Source organism: Quercus lobata, chromosome 2 (genome assembly GCF_001633185.2).
Source record: "Quercus lobata isolate SW786 chromosome 2, ValleyOak3.0 Primary Assembly, whole genome shotgun sequence".
Classification (NCBI taxonomy): Eukaryota; Viridiplantae; Streptophyta; class Magnoliopsida; order Fagales; family Fagaceae; genus Quercus; species Quercus lobata.
Window position 1 is genome coordinate 76,137,886 of NC_044905.1, and position 22,936 is coordinate 76,160,821.

The 22,936-nt window shown below is 38.0% G+C and overlaps 2 protein-coding genes across 4 annotated transcripts; one reads left to right on the forward strand and one right to left on the reverse strand.

The window, feature by feature from the left end:
• Positions 1 to 5,794: 5,794 nt before the first annotated feature.
• On the reverse strand, positions 5,795 to 6,680 carry LOC115970964 (vegetative cell wall protein gp1-like). Its single transcript, XM_031090609.1, has 2 exons — positions 6,666 to 6,680; positions 5,795 to 6,499 (listed from the first exon to the last, which is right to left on the reverse strand). The coding sequence occupies exons 1-2, from the start codon at positions 6,678 to 6,680 to the stop codon at positions 5,795 to 5,797; spliced, it is 720 nt and encodes a 239-aa protein (XP_030946469.1).
• Positions 6,681 to 8,137: 1,457 nt separating this feature from the next.
• Positions 8,138 to 19,626, forward strand: LOC115976652 (global transcription regulator sge1-like). 3 transcript variants are annotated; one of them, XM_031098087.1, is made up of 3 exons: positions 8,138 to 8,659; positions 9,733 to 10,099; positions 19,276 to 19,626. In XM_031098087.1, exons 1-3 carry the CDS (start codon positions 8,518 to 8,520, stop codon positions 19,289 to 19,291), a joined length of 525 nt encoding a protein of 174 aa, XP_030953947.1. In that variant the 5' UTR covers positions 8,138 to 8,517; the 3' UTR covers positions 19,292 to 19,626. The 3 variants fall into 3 exon arrangements, 2 of the variants coding, with proteins under 2 accessions (XP_030953947.1, XP_030953948.1); XM_031098088.1 differs by having other exon boundaries at positions 9,733 to 10,058; XR_004088349.1 differs by lacking the exon at positions 9,733 to 10,099.
• Positions 19,627 to 22,936: the final 3,310 nt, after the last annotated feature.

A 22,936-nucleotide genomic window follows, 5' to 3' on the forward strand; every position in this document is an offset into this window, starting at 1 on the left:
TAATGTCCATGATAGTGGATGACAAAATCTTTGGTTTATGCAACGGTGAAAGACTAATGATTCCATAATGACATAAGACTTGATATGTCATATTAAACTTTACCTTGAAACTACCCAACTACCCATCTAAGCCATTTTTTTCACTAACAAAATAAACATTTCTAAGATGCATGATACTAAGAAAAAGTATGTAGTCAAAATAAACATTTGATGAAGCCGACGGTCCCAATGAACCCGTCAGCTTTACTTGCACATTCGGAGAGATGAAAACGACGATATCATAGGCTGACGACTCCACCTTAACGTCTGACGACATCTATGTGAGACGACTAGAATGCCTAGATGGGATAAGAAGCCAATGGAAGGAAGTTGACGGAGAGAATGAAATCTAAGACGAGTCCAGCATGGCCTTGCTTGGCCTCCACGAATGTGTATATAAGGAAATATCTTGTGCCCCACGATTAACCCTAACCAAAAGGATTCCTACAAGGAAAGGATCCCGCAAGATACACGTATTAATGAGGATCTTCCTTACAAGGAAATACCCTCTTCGCCAAGAAACAAATGTCAACTCTATGCTACTATAAAAACCCTAAAGCCCTCACAAACCAAGGTACACATAACTTTACCCTAACTCTGGCACTCTGGAGTTGAGAAAGTTCTCTAACTTGACATTCGGAGGGTATTTGGTTGGTACCACACCGGTACTCTTTGTTAGGGTCATTTTTATTTTTATTTTTTATTTTTTTTTATATTTTAAAATTTGTTACGCAGGTGTTGTTTCGAGCACAGGAGGATTGTGCACTTACTGATGATTTTTGGCATCACCAGTTGGCATCGTCTGTGGGAAAGAGGTCGTAGTAGAAGCCATACTACCACTTCTCGGACAAAAAGTTGTATGGTACTCATTCGCTTGATGGCTACCACCAATAATAACCAAGGAGATGAACCATGTACCATCGCCCTTAAAAGATAGGTTCAGACTCTTGCCACGGCCGTGAAACGCCTAACCAAGCAAAACCATGACCTAGAAGAGCAACTGCGCCAAAAGAGCGTAGGACTTAACACTCAGGAGAAGGACCAAGACAATACTAGCGTTGAGAGAAGAGACCAAGAAGGGTTGGAAGGCAGCAACGCCCTAAGCAGACAAGAGTAATAGGATACAAGTCGTCCATCCGCCACAGATATGGCTCCACTATACATGGTCGCGGAGATGCAGATGGTGAAGGAACAGATGGACTTCATGATGAATGCCCTCGCAGGACGAGTGTCGAGTGACCTTGACGAGTTGGTCCATCGAACGGATTCACCCTTCACTCCATATGCTGTAGGTAGAGGCCTACAATGGTTGTAAGGACCCCCTAAATCACTTGGAGTTTTTCAAAACGCTGATGCACTTACAAGGCGTGGCAGATGAGATCATGTGCCGGGCCTTTCCAACTACGCTAAAGGGTCCCGTAAGGGTATGGTTCAGCAGGTTGACGCCAAACTTCATCAGTACCTTTAAGGAGTCGAGCGCACAGTTTGCCTCGCACTTTATTAGGGGGCACAGGCATAAGAAGACCACTGCATGCTTGATGAATATCAAGTAACGGGAGGAGAAGACGCTGAGCTCTTACATAACCCGCTTTAACAAGGAGGCCCTCTTGATTGATGAAACTGACAACAAGATACTCGTGGCTGTATTTACCAATGGGTTACAAAAGGGTAAGTTTTTGTTTTCTTTACACAAAAACGACCCAAATACTATGTTGAATGTACTCTACAGGGCTACTAAGTACATGAATGTCGAAGACGCACTGCTGGCCCGAGAAGAGAAGCCTAAGAAGAGGGAAAGATAGGAAGAGGCATGGTAGGACGGGGGATGAAAGACAATAAGGAATTGAGATCGATGGGAGGATAGGCATTGCAAACCCCCTACTAGGGGGTTTTGCAACTTTCACCCCGCTAAATGCCCCGATCGATTAAGTCTTGATGTAGATCAAGGACGAAGGAGCCTTGATGTTTCTTGGCAAGCTGAAGGGAGACCCCAGTAAGAGGTCCAAAGACAAGTACTACCGTTTTCATCGTGATCATGGTCATGATATGTCTGACTGCTACGACTTGAAGCAATAAATAGAGGCTCTTACCAAACAAGGAAAGTTGCAGAGGTTTGTCAGCAAGGAAAGAACGGACCCACCACAAGAACAGGTTGCCTGAAGAGAGAACGAGCATTCTAGGCCACCCCTAGGAGACATAAGAATGATTGTGGGAGGCACTACAACTTCTGGTTCATCTAACTGACGAGCTTCATCTTGAAGATGGCACAGGTCGACAACCCTGTAATTAGATTCTCGGAGGAAGATGCTCAATGTCTCTACCACCTGCACGACGATGCACTCGTTGTTAGCATACAGGTAGAGGACTACAACACACACCAGGTCCTAGTTGACAACGGGAGCTCTGCTGACATCCTCTATTACCCGGCATTCCAGCAGATAAGGATTGAAAGAGAAGGGCTGGTTTTGACCAACGCCCTACTCGTTAGGTTCGGAGGAATAAGGGTATACCCTCTCGGTGTAGTCACATAGCCCGCAACGGTTGGAGATTATCCTCAGCAAATTACTAAAGATGTTACATTCCTTGTTGTCAACTGCTCATCTACCTATAATGCCATCCCGGGTCGACCGACTCTCAACTCATGGAAGGCCGTGCTTCTTGGTTGCGAAAGTTGTTGTTGGCATACTTGGATTAGGATTCGGGTACCCAATACAACTATCACACCATACTCAGGAGCGTACCTGGTACTACGTTACTGCACTATGTATTTTGGGCATTCATTCCATGTATTGCTGCATTTAGATATTGCAAGTTAGTGATCAGTATTGATGAGACTTATTTGTATGGTAATTATCGAGGGGTGTTGTTGATTGTAATGGCAACCGATGCTAACAACAAGCTTTTGCCTCTCGCCTTTGCTGTTGTGAACAAGGAGTCAGGGCCTAGTTGGGGGTAGTTTTTAGAGTGCCTCAGGATTTCGATAGGGCATGTGATACTTGACGAGGACATTTGCATTATTTCTAGCCGATATAAAGGTATCAAAAGCGCCACTGCAGAGTGGCCTAGAGGTGATGATGAAAGATTACGGGTATTTCACTGATATTGCCTTCAACATGTTGCTAGCAACTTCAACACACACTTTGATGACCCGATTCTAAAGGCATTGGCCTTGAAAGCAAGATATGCAACTCAGGAAGCTAAATTTGAGCCCATAATGCAAACCATTAAGGATGTTGAGATTAATGCACTTAGGAGGAATCGATTGATACAAAAAAATACTGGCGAACCTCAACACTATATGCCATACACATATCCAATGAGTGAGGATCTGGACAAATGGACTTAGTCACATGATGGTGGAAGACGTTATGAGGCAATGACAACTGATATCTCTGAGTGCTTTAATGGGGTACTTAAAGGTGCTCGCGGTTTGCCCATTGTTGCAATGGTTGAGTTCACTTGGTACAAACTTGTTGCATATTTCCATGATCGACATAAAGAAATTACTTTTGATCTCTCTCAAGGAAAGGTGTGGAGTAATCATGCCATGGGGATCTATGGCTCAAATGTTCGCAAAACTTCAGGACACTTTATGAGGGCATTTAATCATGAAGCTGGTATATATCAAGTAGTTACCCCATACAATGACTATAGTGGTGGCGGGGGAAACCACAATCATGAAATAAACATAGTGGCTAGAACATGTGGTTGTCGAAAGTGGCAAAACATTAAGATCCCTTGTTCACATACAATTAAAGTTTTTTAGAGTTTGCGAGTTGATCCGACTAGCTATATTGACCCATGTTACAGTTTGGACAACGTCATTCACACATATTCACATCAATTTGTGGTGCCAAAGTCAGAGTCATTGTGGAGAGACGTTAGCGGGCCGCGGTGGGTGCCTGACCCAAATCTGTTGCGGGCCAAAGGTCGTCTTGTGAAGTCAAGAATAAGGAATGAAATGGATGGGGTACGACGAGAACTGGGAAGCCAGAGGGAAGATTTGGACTTGAGGGAGATTCAACCGAGGCAGCGATGCGGAGTGTGTCATGAAGAGGGGCATAACCTTAGAAAATGTCCCAATTCCTGTGGGGCTTTCACAAGCGGTGGTGTTACAAACTAGGTAAGTGCTGTTTTTATATATTATGCTTAGATTGTACAAAGTAGCTGAGATGTAATGATTGGATTGTATAAAGTAGCTAACTTGCATAGAATTTCATTTGGGAACTAACGACCATTTTTAAATGTTTGTCAGGCAAGCAGAGACTCGATTTTGGAATGGCATTGTATGTGGAAGTTGTGGTTATCTTCAGTATGGACAAGTGCACTATCAAACTAGACTATGTTGTATCGACTCAGTTGCTATTTTGTTTATTGTTGAATATTCTTGTAATTGAACTATTCTCTACCCATTGTACTTGTTAGATTAGTTGCGTTGTAAATCTTTTATTGCAACTGACTTCAAAATATGTGCTGATTTCATCTGCATCTTCCTTGGTTGGTTCCCTCAGAAGATATATATATATATATATATATAATATTTGGTTCTTTGCTGCTGGTTGTTTCTGGTTCTTTATTGATGCGTGTGAAAATGGAAAACCCAGTGGATAGTTGGAAAGATGCTAAAGTTGGTCGGCCAATATGTACAAGGTCTAAAAGGTCCTTTTAAAGCATATTGGGCAGTTATTGGCTGCTCCATCATGGCTGATAGTTGGGAAGATGTGCAGGGTAGGACAATAATAATTGTTTTGGTTTGTTGCCCTCAGTGGGTTATATTTTGTTTCTTTCATTATGGCTGCGATCAAGAATAAAGCTTCCAAGTGATACAATTGTGAATTTGGTTTAGTGCTGCATGTGGGGAAAAAAAATTCCCAGTGGGAATCGAGTCTTTAAGACTCGATTTCCATTTGAGTGGCATGTTCATAAATAATTTCCCAGTAGAAATCGAGTCTTTAAGACTTGATTTCCTTTGGAATGGCTTTTTTCATAAATATTTGTGTAGAGGAAATCGAGTTTTGAAGACTCGATTTATGGAACTCGAGTTTCATTTGAGTGGCATTGTCTGTAAATAATTTTGAACTCTCTGCCTGCGTACTTGCTTCTCCAGAACTCGAGTAATAAATGGAACTTGAGTTTCATATTCCTGAGTTCCATTGTTTATTTATTTATTTATTTTTTTGTGGAAGGCATGGTCAGCTCTCTTAAATTCAAAGTTATAATGGAACTCGAGTTTCATATACTTGAGTTACACTGGAATTTTTTTCCCCTGCATAACAAGGCATAGCTCCCTGATATTCACAATCAAACATTATCAAATTTCCAAAAAGGCATTTCCCTGTATATTCACAATCAAACGGATTATAAGGCATTTCCCTGTATATTTACAATCAAACAGATTATATGTATATTCACAATCAAACATATTATAAGGCATTTTCCTGTATCATCACAATCAAATAGATTATAAGGCATTTCCTTGTATATGAAAGTTTTATACTTAAGTCATATACTCAAGTTTCTCGAGTTTCATATACTCAAGTCATTTCCCTGTATATTTATAATCAAGTTGTACATATTCATTTCCGAAAGGCATTTTGTATATCACCACTGCTTATTCACATAAAGGAGAATACATCAAAATATACATGCCTAACTTTGTACACTTGTTCACAACAAAATACTAGACTAGCCTATCCTTTCTTCACTTCAAAATGCTTGTTCACATAATTTCTTTGTCAGCTATCTTTTTTGAACCTTATGCGACCATATAATGTTTATTATGTGAAGGAGGAGGTCTTGCATGTCCTTGGTCAGATGCCTCGTGTCTAGCTTTGTGTCCATGTTTGTGACCACCTATCCCACAAGGAGGTGCCTTTGATATGCATTTCGGCTGACTTTCTGGCTGTGCAGGTAATCCAACAACTTGCTCAGCCTGAACATGGTTAGTATGGGGTGGGTTGATGCTCGAAGAAGGGCCAATAGACATACTGTGGGAGGGTGGCTCTGTGTGCATGTCAAGAGGGGTTGAATCAATACTCAGGTCAAACGATGGAATGGGTGAAAGCTCAGGAAATGACCGTGGGGTGGGTGGAGGGATGTCAGACCCAGGACATAGATGTGGGGTGGGTGGAGGGATGTTGGGGGTAGGAGATGGACGTAGGGTGGATGAAGGGATGTTGGGGCTAGGAGATGGATGTGGGGTGGATGGAGAGGGATCAGGGGTGGGGACAACTTGAGGGGTAGCAACAAGTGGACAAGAGCCATGTCTGGCAAGAGTTGTGCTCATGCTTGGCCTCTCAGTAGACGTTGCCTCAGGAGTAGCTGCCTCCTTATTCGGGGCTTCAGGGATATGAGTTTGTACACGGTCAATCTCATTCACTGCCTTCAGAACATCAGTAATGTCCTTGTAGTCTGGAGTGCCCACTGGGTGATGCCTCAACAAACGGAGGTATCCTTCAATCTACAAGTACATTACGACTAGTAATAATGCAATACCAAATCAAAACGGAGAACTTTAAGCACAAGAATTGAAATCATAGAAATTACACTTTAATAAATGGTGACAAGTAAATGGCCAAGTAAAAACTGCAAAATATAGACTATGCATCCATGTTCTTTATGGTAACGATTGGTTTCCACATCTCTTTATCAAAGCTTATATTAGGCAAACAAACTTAGCCGGTTGAATATGGACTTCATAGGGTCATTATGATGGAGAGAATGTCAGAGAAGAGTTAAGCAAATGACACCTCCTTTAAGAAAACCATGATACAAGTACAGGTAGTACATGTGCTTGTCTCTTGCATACTGTTGCATTATTTAGTAATTAAAGAACTGCATGTTAGACTATTAGTAAGTATCTGAGGATGTTGCAACAATAAATGTCACATAATAGGGCCTTGTGCTGCAATATTACATTAATAAACACTAACAAAATTACATTATCAAATTTAGCAAGAAGAAAGTCATTGAACTTTCAAAATTTCTTAAATTTTTTACATTAACATGGACCCAATTAAACACTAAATCATCAACTTTAACAAAATCTAACATCAACAATTTAATTTAACAAAGACCCAGTTTGGACTTCAATCTACAATTACTTTCTTTTTCTTAGTTTCTCACAGAAACGACCAACTTAAGTAAATACATTTACTATAATTTTCATATTTTGTAAATAAGAGAAAAAAAAAATAACAATCACAGCAGAACAATGGGTTTAGGCCTTTTCACCTGGCACATCCAAAAAACCACTGGGTTTAGGATTTTTCCTAGAACAATGCATATCACAAAACAAGACAAAAATTTGAAATGCTTTCCCTTTTGCTTTGCCTGATATCAACAGTTCAACCCGCGAAGCAAAAAAAAAAAAAAAAAAAAAAATCAAACCCACAAAACAAAAAAGGCATTTAACAAAATGAATTACTTGGTGTGGGTTTCAGTTAGGGTGAGTCTGTGGAACAGGAATTTGGTGGAGGACGAGGAATTGATAGAATAAGAGTGAGGTATTGAGAGTGTCTCTGTGGATTGAGTGAGAGTGGAGAGGGTGAGTTAGAGTGGAGGTGCATGAGAGTGGAGACTAAGTGAGAGTGGAGAGGGTGCGTCAGAGTGGAGACTGAGTGGGAGTGGAAAGGGTGAGTGAGACTGGAGGTGCGTCAGAGTGGAGAGGTCATTTGTGACTGAGTGATAGACTTATGAATTTCCCTTTTATGAAATCGAGCCTTTAAGGGTCAATATCCAGGAGAATTCCACATGGATAAACCACGTCATTCTTAGAACACGGAAATTGACACCCGAAGGATCGAGATAAAACTCGAGCATCTAAGACTCGAGTTCCAGATATATGCCACGTAAAAAAAAAAACCAAATCAGAACATGAAAACTGAGCCTTTAAGGCTTGAGTTACAAGGGATAAATTGAGTTTTTTAAACTTGAGATGCTAGTTAGTAATATAGTTATGAAATGTTGTCAACTAACTATATAGTCGAGCAATTGGTGTCAATCGCCAATTTTGCCCCTGAAAAAAAGGATCAAAGTTTCCTTTCTAAAAAAAAAAAAAAAAAAAAATCAAATAATCCATTTTCCTGGCAATGAAAGCACCTGTACTGTACAAAACCCTATTTTATTTTGTGGAATTTGATATCCTCCCACTCCCTGACTCCCAAGTATGAACACTGACCATTGTAGATGGCCGTGGGAACCACAAGGATTGTATTGCCGAAACTTCGTGGAAGGAGGATCTCCTTCGTCCCCAATATTTTTCTCTATCAATTCCAAATTTCCACCTACATTTCATCTCTCTCCGATTGGTGAAAATCATCAGTTTTTCATCAATTTCCCAATCAATCTTTGATCATCTTTCTTGCCTACCGCTCCTGTTTTTTAGATCTTCTTACTTTCTTACATTCCGATCCTGTTTCTTTTTGATCTTCTTAATCTTCAGTTAACATATCATCCCGATGGCTACCCTGATCCTGGATGATCTTTTTACTAGCAATTTATTTAAGCCTTGGTATGAGGATCTTGAAGTTACTAGCAATTTATCTGAGGATCTTTTTAAAAGCTCAATGGAACAGAAATCCGTGGAACAGGATCTTCTCGGATATCTTCTCAATGATGGGTATGTATTTATTTATTTATTTGAAAATTGGGTATGCATTTAATTAATTACTACTCTGGTGTGTTTTTACTTTTTCTTAGTTATAATTTATAAATTTTTAATGATTTTTATGTGTCCACTAAATATCTAATTATGAAACTTTTTTCCTATCAAAAAAAAAAAAAAAAAAATATGAAAGTTTTCTTCTTCAATCATATATTCTACCTACTTAGGTGGTTAAGCCACAACGGTCGATGATAGAAATAAAATAATTTTACTCAAATAATATTATTAATTCTGAGGAATATTTGTATTCTTCTATCCGTTATAAGGTATAACCTATATGACTCTTGTGCTCTTTTACTCATTTATAAACTTTAAATGGTTTTATAATCATAATAAATGGTAGAAGTAGAAGGAATTTAATTTTGGCTAATGTTATCGGTTAAAATTCTCTCCCTCTTGATGTCAAGATAATCTTTCTTAAATTTCTTAATCTCATTTTGTTTTATTATTTTTTTCTATAAATAAAAAAAATGGGAATGTGCTAAAATTAATCACAAAAGGCGTATAGGCAAACAAACTTCATCGTGGAAGGATTGAATCTCATTTCATTTACTTCCTCCACAACCTCTCTAAACTGAACTGCGAATTTACAAAGGGTAACAAACTAACAATGAAATTATATCCTGCAACTAAGAAAAGAACCCAGATAGGTGAATTTCCTAACCTGCAATCTTAAGGAGTTCTTAAAGAAAACCCTTAAATGAATTGAACAAAGCTAAATCCCATATCAATTCCGTCAAAAACAGAAACCAAGGAGATAAAGCCAGTAAACAATCCAAATTTCTGCCTCTAGCCCAGATGAGCAGATGAAGATATTTGATTCCGGGAAGGAAGTTCATTACTTACTAGCGTTCTTTGTTTGGCACCAGCTTTTTCATTAGTAAAAAGCTTTCAGCAAAAAGCAAAGCAAAATAATGATTGACATCTATTTACTTACTAAGTATTATAGTATTATTATTATATATTGGATGATGTTGTATACGGGAATGAAAAACACAAGTCCTGATTATGATTCTGTTGTTTCAAAGAGAAAGAGAGAGAGAGAGATATAATGAAGATCCCTGAAGTCCTCAATGGAAAAGTAATACACTTGGAGCATCAGCCTGCGCTTCACAGGCCCATCATGCATCCAAAGGAGGATCAGCCTGCGCTTCGCAGGCCCATCATGCATCCAGAGGAGGATTGGCCTGCCCTTTGCAGGCCCACCATGCATCCAGAGGAGGATCAGCCTGCGCTTCACAGGCCCATCATGCAACCAGAGGAGGATCAACCTGCGCTTCACAGGCCCACCATGCATCCAGAGGAGGATCACAGGCACCCCATGCATCCGGAGGAGGATGAGCCTGCTATTCAGGTTTATCGTGTGAACTGTGCCTCTGTTGTTGGAATCTCCAGTTCCACTACACTATTCTCTTCTCTTTTATCACATTTTGCTTATTATGTTTGGTTTTTGTTTTTAAATTGTGTGTTTGCTATATGATGCCATTGTGGTTTTTAGCAGTTTAAAGATGAATGGATCTGGATTCATGTGGGACAATATGGGTCACATTGTTACCAATTGCCATGTCATTTAGAATGCTTCTGATTTTAGGTTCGTTCATTTGCTTGTTTATCAATTCTCTCTCTTTTTTTGGTCTTTTGTTCATTATGTTATTGTTGTAAAAATGGGATTTTTTTTTGTGCGATCACCAAAGCTGTGGAGGGTGGAGAAAGCCTGGTGTGCAACATATATTTCCTTATTGTTCGTGGTGCTATTTATGAACAGGGTCACTATTTTGACCGCACAACTTATGGTGCAAAAGTAATTGGGTTTTGCAAAAATGAGGATGTTGCTATGTTGCGTGCGGTAGAACTTTGAGACAAAGTGAAGCCTTAAGCATTGGTCTCTGTGTGAACCTACATGTTGGTAATTCAGTTTTTGCTATTAGAAGCCCTGTGATTATGAGTTTTTAATGCTGCTTGCAAAACATATTTTTTTCAATGCAATATTGCTTGAAAGTGTATTGTTTATCTTGTATGTGAAGTAGAAATTACACTTACCAGATAAACAATACACTTTCAAGCAATAGTGCATTGAAAAAAATATGTTTTGCAAGTAGCGTTAAAAACTCATACTCACAGGGCTTCCAATAGCAAAAACTGATTGACCAACAAGTAGGTTCGCAGAGTGACAAATGCTTATAGGTTTCACTTTGCCTTCCAGTTCTTTCACATGCAACAAAGCAACATCCTTATTTTTGCAAAACCCAACGACTTTTGCATCATAAGTTGTGCTGTCAAAAATAGTGACCTTGTTCATAAATAGCACCATGAACAATAAGGAAATATATGTTGCACACCGGGCTTTCTCCACCCTCCACAACTTTGGAGATCGCACAAAAAAGAATCCCATTTTTACAACAATAACATAATGAACAAAAGACCAAAAAAAGAGAGAAAATTGATAAACAAGGAAATGAAAAGAAAAAAAATGAACGAACCTAAAATCAGAAGCATTCTGAATGACATGGCAATTGGTAACAATGTGACCCATATCGTCCCAAATGAATCCAGATCCATTCCTCTTCAAACTGCTAAAAACCACAATGGCATCATATAGCAAACACACAATTTAAAAACAAAAACGGAACATAATGAGCAGAATAACTAGGGAAAATGTTAGTCTACTACTGGCAAAATTCGTAGTGGAGGTGCAGCCTTATAAGATCATTATAATTTGTCAATAAGCGTTTTGTCATTGAGCTAGGAGAGGTTCCATAGAGATTGTGGTCTTAGTGATTTGTCATTTATTATGGGTGGTGATAGTTTCTTTTTTATTGAATCCAAACTTTTTCAACTGGTGGTAGAGGAAGGGGGACTGTATTTTTCTTTAAGGATTTTTGAGCGGAGTAGGTACTTCATGAAGTCGGTCTTCATGGGTAAGAATGTGGCACAATGGTTGATGAAGAGTATAGAACATATTGTCGTTGGGGTCAGTCCAAAGTATTTTTATACGTTTAAGGAAGGTGATTTAGCCTACACCCTCCAACGGAGCTCCAATTCTTTTGGCTTGTTCCTACTGCTGACTGAATTTAAAGTTGGCGGGTCTAGGAGGTCCATTTTTATTCTAGTAGGCAAAGCAAAGAATGGATGGAGGGTTTTTGGGTTAGAGTTAAGGAAGATATTAGAACTTGAAAACTATGTGAATGGTGGCACTGGGCAATTGAAATTTGTGGCTCACTTCATAAGGATAGATCAAGGGTTCAACCTTTTAAGTCTTTTGCTGACAAGGTGCGTGGGCATCAGGTGCAGGTAAGGGGCAGAAATTAGCCTTATCGGTTAAGCGCCCATGATAAAGGGAAATGACTGTTAGGGGATAATAAGGGGGAGAAGCAAAACTTGCTGAGCGAAACGGCACTAAACTTACTAGGTTCAGCGACTCTAGGAGGTACAGAAGGGGGTTCTTAGTGCAGTACAAAGGACTTTAATTTTGGAAAGATATATCTAGTAGGAAATAAAAGGAGATCTCCGTTGAATTTCAAATCAAATTGGACTGAACATGTTTATGGAAAAAAACGTGAACTGAGGAACTCAGACTGGACAGGAAAAAGCTTGATTGTAGAAGTGAATGGGAAAGGAAAAAGGAGTGTGGCATGGAGAAAAGGTGGTTTGAGGAGTTCTATTTGGGTTTCAAGGGGTCAGAGGGATCACATGGTGGGTTCTTTTAGTGTATCACAGGTTCACAAACCTGTGGTGGGCTTAAACCAAGATGGTATCTAAGTGGGCCTTCCAATGATCCCTTTTCCAGAGCCCACCAGCCCATCTAGGATGGAAGAGGGTGTAAGCCCATTTGTGGGTGACTTGAGACTTTTAAATAAGGAAGCCCATGCATCAGTGATGTCCAAAGAACCTCACACAACCTCGGATGCTCAGAATGTCAAAGGCGCTAATGTTTTTCTCACTGAGGAGTCATTGGCGCCACCGGTAATGGTCGGCACAGCAAGACAACATGCCTTGAAGTCGGCGATGAGCTCGGTGGGTCAATTTGTGATGAACTTTTGTCCTGCAAAGGCAACGGTGGTGAACCGTGGTCCTTTTTTCGATGAGTTTCACGCCGAGGACTCACCAGCGACACTAGATAGGGCCGATCTTGCTCCATTCCACACCACGAGGACAGATACGATGTCTGTTCCTCCAACTGAGTTTATGGGTAGCCTTACGGAGACATCAGTGGAGGCAAAGTGTCCTTTTTCTGTTGGGCATAGCACCGATGGGCCTTTGATCATACTGGGTAAGGCAGAAACTGATCTTGTGTTATCTAATTATGTTCTGAGTCTATCGAGAGTTGGGATTGAGGAATTGGGTGTTCCGGGTGGAGTTGAAGGTGGTACGGTTGAGGGTGCTTATGATATTCAGGGGATAGACACACCCCATCAGACTAACCAGCTGGTGTTGGCATTGACTGAGGTCGATGAGGGCTTGGATGATGTGGATAGCTCTTCTCCCTTGATGACTTTTAATCCTCTTGGGTTGGTTGTGATGGCTGAATTGAATAGTAACATTGAGGTGATGAGGTTGGATAACACATTGAATGTTTCTAATTGGGTGAAACGTTGACTCCCCGGGTTCAGTAAGATAATGGGGTGGGTCGACATGAGAAGAGGTGTATTATGCTACTACAAAGAATTGAGACGGAGATTGAGGCGGCCAATCTGGTGCATAGGAATGTTGCCCACCGAAAAGCTGTCTCCAAGGATAAAGGGAAGAGGGAGCTGAGGAATTTGATTTCTTCGGTTAATTATGAAGGGAGATAGTTTTTTTTCTTTGACAGCATTACTGTAGGTTGTAGTAGGGAGTTTACACTTTCAATGAAGTTAAGAATGGTGTCATGGAATGTTCGAGGTTTGAATGATGCGCGGAAACATTTGGTAGTTAGAAATTTATTACGGGAATGGAATTGTGATGCTGTTTGCCTTAAAGAAACTAAGCTTGCGGGCATAGATAGACAACTAATTTGCAGCTTGTGTAGTTGTCCCTACGTAGACTGGGTAGCATTGGATGCGGATCAGACACTTGGTGGGTTTTGATGATGTGGGATAAGAGGGCTTTAGAAAAGTTAGAGGTATTGGTGGGTCAATTTTCCGTATCAGTTTGGTGGCAGGGTTTGGGGGATGGTTTTATTTGGGCATGTTCTGGGGTTTATGGCCCGAATGATAATAACTTGAGGGGGCAGATGTGGGATGAGCTGATGGGAATTCAGCAACTTTGGGAAGTCCCATGGTGTTACTAGGGGATTTCAACATTGTTCGTTTCCCAAGTGAACGGTTAGGAGGATCAGGACTTACCCTGGCTATGGAGAATTTTTCTAAGTTCATTAAGGAGCTTAGCTTGATAGATCTGCCATTGGGAGAAGGGAGTTATACTTGGTCGAGTGGTTCGGATTAGCCCTCGATGTCTAGGATAGACAGGGTTCTGGTTTCTCATGACTGGGAGGATCACTATCCGGATGTGATCCAACGGGTTTTACTTCATCCTATTTTAGACCACTTCCCCATATTAGTGGAAGCAGGAAGGATATTAAGGGAGAAAAGTCCTTTTAGGTTTGAGAACATGTGGCTAAAGACGAATGGGTTCAAAGATAGGGTTCATTCTTGGTGGAATTGATATTCCTTCTCAAGTACTCCCAGTTTCGTACTTGCTAAGAAGTTGAAGGCATTGAAGGAAGATATTATTTTGTGGAACCGGAGTGAGTTTCGAAATGTAGAGCATCTAAAAAAAGAATTGTTGGAGGCTTCGAAATTATTGGATGTTAGGGAAGGGAAGCATAGCCTTTCTGAAGTGGAGTTAGGTGAGAGGGTTGTGTTGAGATCTCAAATACAAAACCTTCTCTCATTGGAAGAAGTCTCGTGGAGACAGAAATCGAGGATGCTTTGCATTAAGGGAGGACATAACGATACCAAATTCTTCCACAAGGTGACCAATTCTTGGAGAAGGTATAATCATATTAGCATGTTGGAGGTGAATGGGGTTATCTATAAGGGTGAATGGGGTTATCTATAAGGTGAATCTGAGATGGCAGACCAAGCTATACAGTTTTATAAAAACTTGTACAAGGAGTTAGAGGAGTGGAGGCCTTTTGTGGAAGGTTTGGAGTTTGATTAGATAGAGGGGTTTGATTAGATAGAAGTCAACAAAAAGTTAAATTGTTCTTCCACATGCAACACCACTCTACAAGGCAGATGGAGCTCATTATTGCATGATGAGCTCATATCTACAAGGCATAATAGAAAATTTTAAAGCATGCAAAAATAATTGTTTGGTTTTCTGTTATGTTCTTATCATGCGTGGGGGTGCTGCGTGGTAATTGCAAGAAGAATATTTCTGTCTCTCTTGAGCTGAATCTTGATGAGTCAGAGTCAGATGTTACGCTTAGTACCAGAAAAGTGTTTAAGGTCGGTGCATATAAGATGAATTTGCATTATTTTTGTGTGTTAATTTTTTCTTGCTAAGGGGTCTTGAATCCTGATATGCATATGTATTGTAAATGCTGTACTTTGATGGCAAAGTTTACATTATTATTGAGGTTAAACCGTGTCACTGTAATCTCCTTTAATGGGTATCAATTGAAAGCAAAAAAGTAAAGAACCAAAAGTGGGATGTAAGAGCCACGCCTACTAGGTCCATACACTTTACTACACTGCCTAATCTCATAGTTTGTTGCAAGTAGCCATCCAACCACCTTAATTACGCTTGGCAATTATCGTGATGCTGGAGACATCGGAAAGACATAGTTATTATATTGGCGTAAATGCACTTTTAGTCCCTACATTTTGACGTTTTTCCATTTTAGTCTCTACATTTTATTTTTTCCACTTTTAGTCCCTAAAACCAATTTACGCTTTCCGTTTTAGTCCTTGAAACACTGTTCTGTCACCAAATTAACGGAAAGACTAACGGATTAATAAAATATTATTAAAAAAATTATTTAACATTTTTTATATGCCAAAATTAAAAAAAAATTAATTACTCAATTTTAATTTAGAACAAAAAAAAAAAAATTATTTTCTTTCAAACAAAAATTTTACTTTCTTTTAATTAAAATGAATTTTTTTAATTCCAATCTTCTTCTTCTTTTTTTCAAGAAGATCACCATCGAATCAAACCCAAGCAAAAGAATAACAACCTAGCAAAGCAAAAGAATAGCAACCCAGCAAAAGAACATTATTACTTAAACCCAGATCAAACCCAGCAACCAAGAACACAAATCTAGCAACCAAAAACTCAAACCTAGATCACAACAACACAAATGAAAAAAAAGAAAAGAAACAGAGACCAAACACAAACACAGACCCAAAGTTCTTCGTGTTCTTCCCAGATCAAACCCAGCAACTGAGAACACAAATCCAAGTTCTTCGTGTTCTTCCCAGATCAAACCCAGCAACCGAGAACACAAATCCAGCAACCAAAAACTCAAACCTAGATCACAACAACACAAACAAAAAGAAGAAAAGAAACAGAGACCAAACACAAACACAGACCCAGATCACAAATAGAGATTAAACACAAACGAAACCCAAATCACAACCTAAGCCAAAATCATTAGCAGACCCAACCACCGATCCATGTTCACAACACCCACATGCAAGCCTCCAAATTTTTCCCATTGTTTTCACGCCATCAAGACCCCACGGCCTCCATGATCAAAACCTCGAAGATCAGCCTCTTGATCTGCTCGCCGCTGGTCAATATCGGGCTCCAATACCGAATCGGTGACTGGGTTTTGTACAACGGAGCCATAATTACACAGAAATAAACTATGGGTTTTCTTTCTAGGGTTTCATACACCTAATCAACGGACCTTGATGGGTTTGATGGGTCGATGGCAACGGAAACGGCGACGGCAACGCAGACCTTTTGGGGTTTCTTTCTTCTATGGCAATGGTGACCTCATCATTGAGTCTTGAACGAGTTCGACGGCGGCGACCTCATCACTGAGTCTTGAAAGAGATCAGAGAGAGTTTGGGTCAGTCAGAGTTTGAATCAGATCGGGGTGAGGAGAAAGAGAGTTTGAGAATAGAGAGAGAAAAGGGTTTAAAAGTTGAATGTTCTTCTGAACAAAAAAAGAAGAAGAAGATTGGAATTAAAAAAAAATTCATTTTAATTAAAAAAAAGTAAAATTTTTGTTTGAAAGAAAATAATTTTTTTTTTGTTTTTTGTTCTAAATTAAAATTGAGTAATTAATTTTTTTTTTTAATTTTGGCATATAAAAAAATGTTAAATAATTTTTTTAATAATATTTTATTAATCCGTCAGTCTTTCCGTTAATTTGGTGACAGAACAGTGTTTCAAGGACTAAAACGGAAAGCGTAAATTGGTTTTAGGGACTAAAAGTGGAAAAAATAAAATGTAGGGACTAAAATGGAAAAACGTCAAAATGTAGGGACTAAAAGTGCATTTACGCCTATTATATTTTATTTGATTTTATGTATCAAGGGAAAATTTGTAATTTCTTAATATTCTAGAATGGGCTTTGCTAATGGTCCATTGGGTCTTACTTTAGTTTTATTTTAATTTAGTTATTTATTTGGGCTTAGTAATAAAAGCCCAAAGCCCAAAGTCCAAGTCTTATTAGGGTTTTAAGAAATCCTAGTTCTACTAGGAATAGGTATCCATATTAGACTTATATTTAAAGGGTTGTAATACCTTCTATTGAAGAAGAATAATAATAATATTTTCAGTTTAGAGCTATGAATCTTTGTCTACGGTTTGTGTGATGCAAACTACTCCTAGGTGTGATGCTAAGGAACTCTAGGTGTGATACCGAGAAAATTGTTTCTCCTTTGTTCCTTCCCAAACCCTACCAATCCTTGTCCCTTTGGAAACCCCATAATCCCTATTATTTTCCAGCCATTTCCCACCAAAACCTAACCCTAAACCCTCAATTGAAGCAATACCTGATCTTTCCCAGGTGTTCTAATCCCTTGTACTGCGCCACATTGCACCATTATTGGTATCAGTAAGTCAGTTACTTTGGTCCATGTAGTTTTCAAAGTTATGAAATTTTCTATAGTGAAGGGCTTTGGTTTCCAAGAGTAGGAAATCATCACATTTGTAATGGCATGAATTCCACACATTCAGGCATGTTGAGATTTATATTCTTTGCTATCATGGTGCATACCAGCTTTATATATAGGAATTTTTATTTTTTGTAACAGCGATATGTAGCATCACTGTCATATGGGTGTAGAGCCCACAAATATTGGAACCATTGTTATATGTGAGGTATATTACGTAACGTTTATACATAAAACCATCTTGATAGATAGGTTGAATTAGGGAAATTCTTTACCTTCGCATTCTTTAAAGTTATCTCTTTTGGTACCTATTAGTGTTTCCAACGGAGATATTTAGGGTTTAAATTCCCCCTCCCCCAATTATCAAAATAATTTGGTTAGGTTAAATGTGTTGCGTTCCAAGTCCAACACTCACTTTTGGAGAAGAGTTACAGCTTCAAGAAAAAAAAAAAAAAAATGATGTATGTATGTGACTGTGTTCTGTGTTCCTCCAGTTTTAGATCTGGTGGAATACCCACCTCGTGCAATACCTTAGATTGTGGCTATCCATTCAATCCTACGGCTCTGATTGGATGACATGTCATCAATTGCGTTGATTGCAATTTTCACTTCTGAAATTTAAACTCTTTTGTTTTTCTCTCTCCCTCTATCTTGCCTAGACTCACCCTCTGCTCTCTCTCAATCCCGACTGCTCACTAGCCACCATCGCACTATCAGCCATAGTCGCCGCCGCCTGCCAGGCTGCCACTGTCTTACCTTTAGCCATTGTTGTAGCCATAACATCATCACTACCATCGCGCCACTTCCATCGACAGTAACCTCCGACCTCCCTTCTCACGTTTTCATTTGGTCCTCAATCTCATAAGTCCCAGGTTAGATTTGTACCATACTCTCTCCTTCACTGCCTCTCTTTGTTTTCTTGATCTCTCAAGTCCTGTTGCGGCCAAGCTTCTGCTTAAACCCACACCCACTGCCGCTAGTGGTGCTTCTCACTGGCGTCAAAACGGTTGGTGGCCATCAGGTCCCCATCTCTTATATTCTTTATTTCATTTTTTATTTTTGTTTCAATTTTTATTTGTTTTCTAGACATGACCAAAACCCCTTTGGCTTGAGTTTGAAAAATGGGGTTTTGGGATATGGCCAAATGCTGTGATTGAATGAAAAGTGGTCCTCTTGTAATTGTTGTGTGTACGGTCTCTTGGCTTTGGCAATTAAGAAATCTTGATACCAAATTATATTTCTTTGCCTAAGATCATCCTTTTCTTTGGTTTATAGCACTAACAATAATCCTTTTCTTGGTTTCTTTCACTGAAACAACTTTGCTTCTTAGCTTAATAATAAGCTCTTAGTTTGAGTTCGTCACAATGTATTAGTTTTCTCCCATTCCTTTTGTTAGTTACTATTGTGGTTTGGGTTTGGCAGTAGTTGATTATTTTATTTTATTTTTATGTTGATTTTGGAAATGCACTGACAGAAACTTGAAGTGATGTTAAGCTATTTTCTATGCATGTTGTGCAGTGTTGAGGGAGATTGACCATGCTTAGAAATGCACCAGTACTCTCTTAATTGGCTGGTTCTCTTCTAAAGATTCATCTTATGCAATGGGCAGAACCAGATAATTCGAAGTCTGGTTGAACCTGTATCTTCCATGTTATAATTCTTCTTGCCCTTCTGTTGTTATTGTATAATCGAATTGTCGAGCAAGTTGTAACTTCATGTTGTAGCTGATTTTGTGTTGATGAATCAATGTAATTTAAACAAATTTGTTATACAAATAGCATGTTGTGATGGAGTACTACTTCATGTTGTAGCTGATTTTGTGTTGATAAATTGATGTAATTTAAACAAATTTGTTACACAAATAGCATATTGTGGTGGAGTTATGTTATTAGCTTTTTGGGTCTTAGCTTGGAGTAAGTACTAAAAATTGGGGATGATTTTTTTTTTGTTGAGAATACTAAGTATTTTAACACACACACAAAGTGTAAGGGGAGAAGATTTTAAAGAAACTAACAATGGTGTATATCCAAAAGCATGACTAAAAAACATGAATTATATCAAATTGTCCACATAGCCTCTCCACCAAAAAGCAGTTTATATGATGGAATTTCATGCAAATGCTGTTGATTAATGCTCTAATTATTGGTAAAGCTTTCAACTTCTTGACCGGCTCAATATGTTCTCTTGAAAACAAGGATTACAACTCAAGAGTCTTCCAAGGATGCGTGGCCTATTTAACAAACAACTGATCCAAGATAGAAGTAAACAAGAAAAAAACTTGAATCCAAAATGAACAAAATCTTATTAAAATATACACTACGAAAAAAAAAAAACAATTGTAATAAGAGTTATAATGAAAACATGGTAGTTGACCTTCGAGAATGAACAACATTTCCCACCATCATAATACCTTCCTACAGAATAACCAATAAAAAAAAAAAATTGGTGCATGCTTCAAGACCAAATGCTTCAATAATCGTAAGTGTTGCCACCTTGCTCAACTGCAAAGCTAATTAAATAAAACATTCACTCATTTAGGATTAGAATCTGGTGCAATACCGATGTAATAACAATGATTGAGATTGAAAGTTGCAAAAAGTAACTTTTAATCTCAATTATTAAATAAAAAAATATTAAAAAGAAGTAAAAAGTTAAAGTTAAAAAGTTAAAAATGTAAAAAAACTTTGTAAAGGAAGTGGTGTAATTGCATGGTGCATTTAGTTCCATACTGGTATGTTTCTTGTTTCTTGACGGTATATTTATCCAAAACTGGTATGTCTCTTGTTTCTTGACTGTACATTTATCCAAAACTAGCAATTTTCAATCCATCCTACGGATAAGCTTAAACAAAAAAAAAATTGTTTTGCACTTTCTCAATAATAACAGTTAATATCAATCTAGGTTTGTGAAAGATATCATTAAAATTTTTCAACCCAATCATTGACAAGTGTGTATTAAATAACTTTAACCATAACAATAAGAAGAAAAAGTAGAATATCCCCCCTGCGTGGAGCTTCTTAACAATAAAATTATTATTGGAAATTCGTCAACAGCAAATAGAATGCGTCTTGAAGTTGAGCACTAACACCTAAAGATACTATAAACTTCTATTTAAATACAAAAGGAAACCAACAAGAAAAGGAAAGGAAAAGACTTAAAAAAAAAAAATTGCACTATTCATAATCTCTAATTGTACAACCACAGTTGGAAATTTGGCATTTCTGCTACTGATTGTGCAAAAATAGGACCAAAATCCAGTCCTTATTGTAGGAATGTGAGAATAGCACAGCTGGCCCTAGACATTTTGGGGTCTTAGGCAAAAACTAAAATGGGGTATTCTCCAACTCCATTTAAAATTCTTACAAAATAGGATATTCTTCTACTAATCCATGCTTTCAAAACAAATTTATCCACTTTAAAAAAAAAAAAAGGAAAATTATGACACTATACTAAAAAAAAAAAAAAAAAAAAGCTTCATGGCACGTGCAAAGCACATATGATGAGGCTAGTTTATATATATTAGAGTAATTAATATTACTTTTTACTATAATAGATAAATTACATAGATTAATTTAAATAATATTTTAATTATATATATAAAAAATAGTGTTTTAAAATATATTCAAAATAAGTGGTCAAATTTAAATTTTTTTTTATTTTTTATAAAAGAACAAATTTGGAAAATAAAACTACCTTCCTAGAACCTTCATTTCAAATAATTTTTTCCATTCCCAAGCTCCCACCCACATGGCCACCTCTGTTCCTCAACTTTTCCATTGCATTTATTCTCTCATTTATTTATTTATTACTTTTTTACAGTTTAGTAAGTTTATAATGCTTCTTTCTTCTCAGTTCTTCAAACTCTCAACTATGTTTTCGTCTTCTTTCTTCTCAATTCTTCTTTCTTTAGAGGTTAAGGAGGATATTTTTGGGATAATTGATTTTGTTTAGACTAAAGAATTTTTTAGGTACCAATATTTACAAGGATGTTCTAGATTTTTTGTTCTTTGGTCACAAAGATGTATAAGATTTTTTGGAGTTTTATCTAAAACTAATTTAAAAAAAAAAAAAAATCTACTACTTTTTCAAAATTTTGGGGCCCTCTTCTACTTGGGGGTCTTAAACAGTGACTTAATTGACCTAGTGGAAGGGCTGGCCCTGTGAGAGAGTCATCACTACCCGAATGTGAATGATCACTATTAAGAGAAAATTACTAAGAAACATATGGCATTTTGTTATCATGATTTGTAGATGTTTTGGCTACTCCAGTGCTATTACCACCAACTAAGAGCACTTAAAATTTTCAATGTTTGCTCCCATCTGAAAGCATAATGGACTATAAAGTAAAGACTCACCTATTAGATATTTGCTAAAGCAATAGCTTAGGGCAGCCAGCAGATCCCTTTTTTGCAGTTCACAAGTAAATGGTTTTTCATTTTTGTGCTTATTTTGGATACTAAACCTTAACTTATGAGAATAATGAAGGAAAGAAGTTCAGTTTGTCTACAGTTTGCATAACTCTCATATGGGTGCCTCACACCTTTTCACCTTATAACCTAGTCCCCAATCCTTAATCTAGCTAGGTTCTAGATAGTGCTTTGTTCATGTATTTCTACATTTTGATGGAATGTAACTAGGACTAAAAGCTACGTACTTTTTGAGATTGTATATAGGACCAAGGTCTTGTAATTTTTGTCAAATGTAAAATATCAAATTATTCAATGAAATTTAAATTTTCAAATCAATTTTTGGTTTTCTTATTTTTTTCCTTATTAATAAAATAAGTGGCGGCTCTATTGTAAAACTAAAACCCTTAATCAAGGGGTCAAAACATTTCAAGTGAGCTTCCCACTATTTGAGGGACAAAATCATGATCTCACTCATTCATGTGGGTTTGACCCAATATAAAACCTGGGAGATTGAGGTCATGGTCTCTCACAAATCACAATGAGTCAGACAACTCAAAGACTTGACATCTAGCTTGTTCCCATTGAATTAAAATTTGTTGACTTCCCGCCATTAACACATCCCCACATGAAAATTGACTTGATCAATCGAACGCTTGCAATTTAATAATGAAGATTTTGATGACTACAATGGGATGGGACAGTAAAATCCATTTCTATTATATAACTTTTATTAGGTGAGGGCAACGGGCAACCCATGAGAGTAGCAAAGC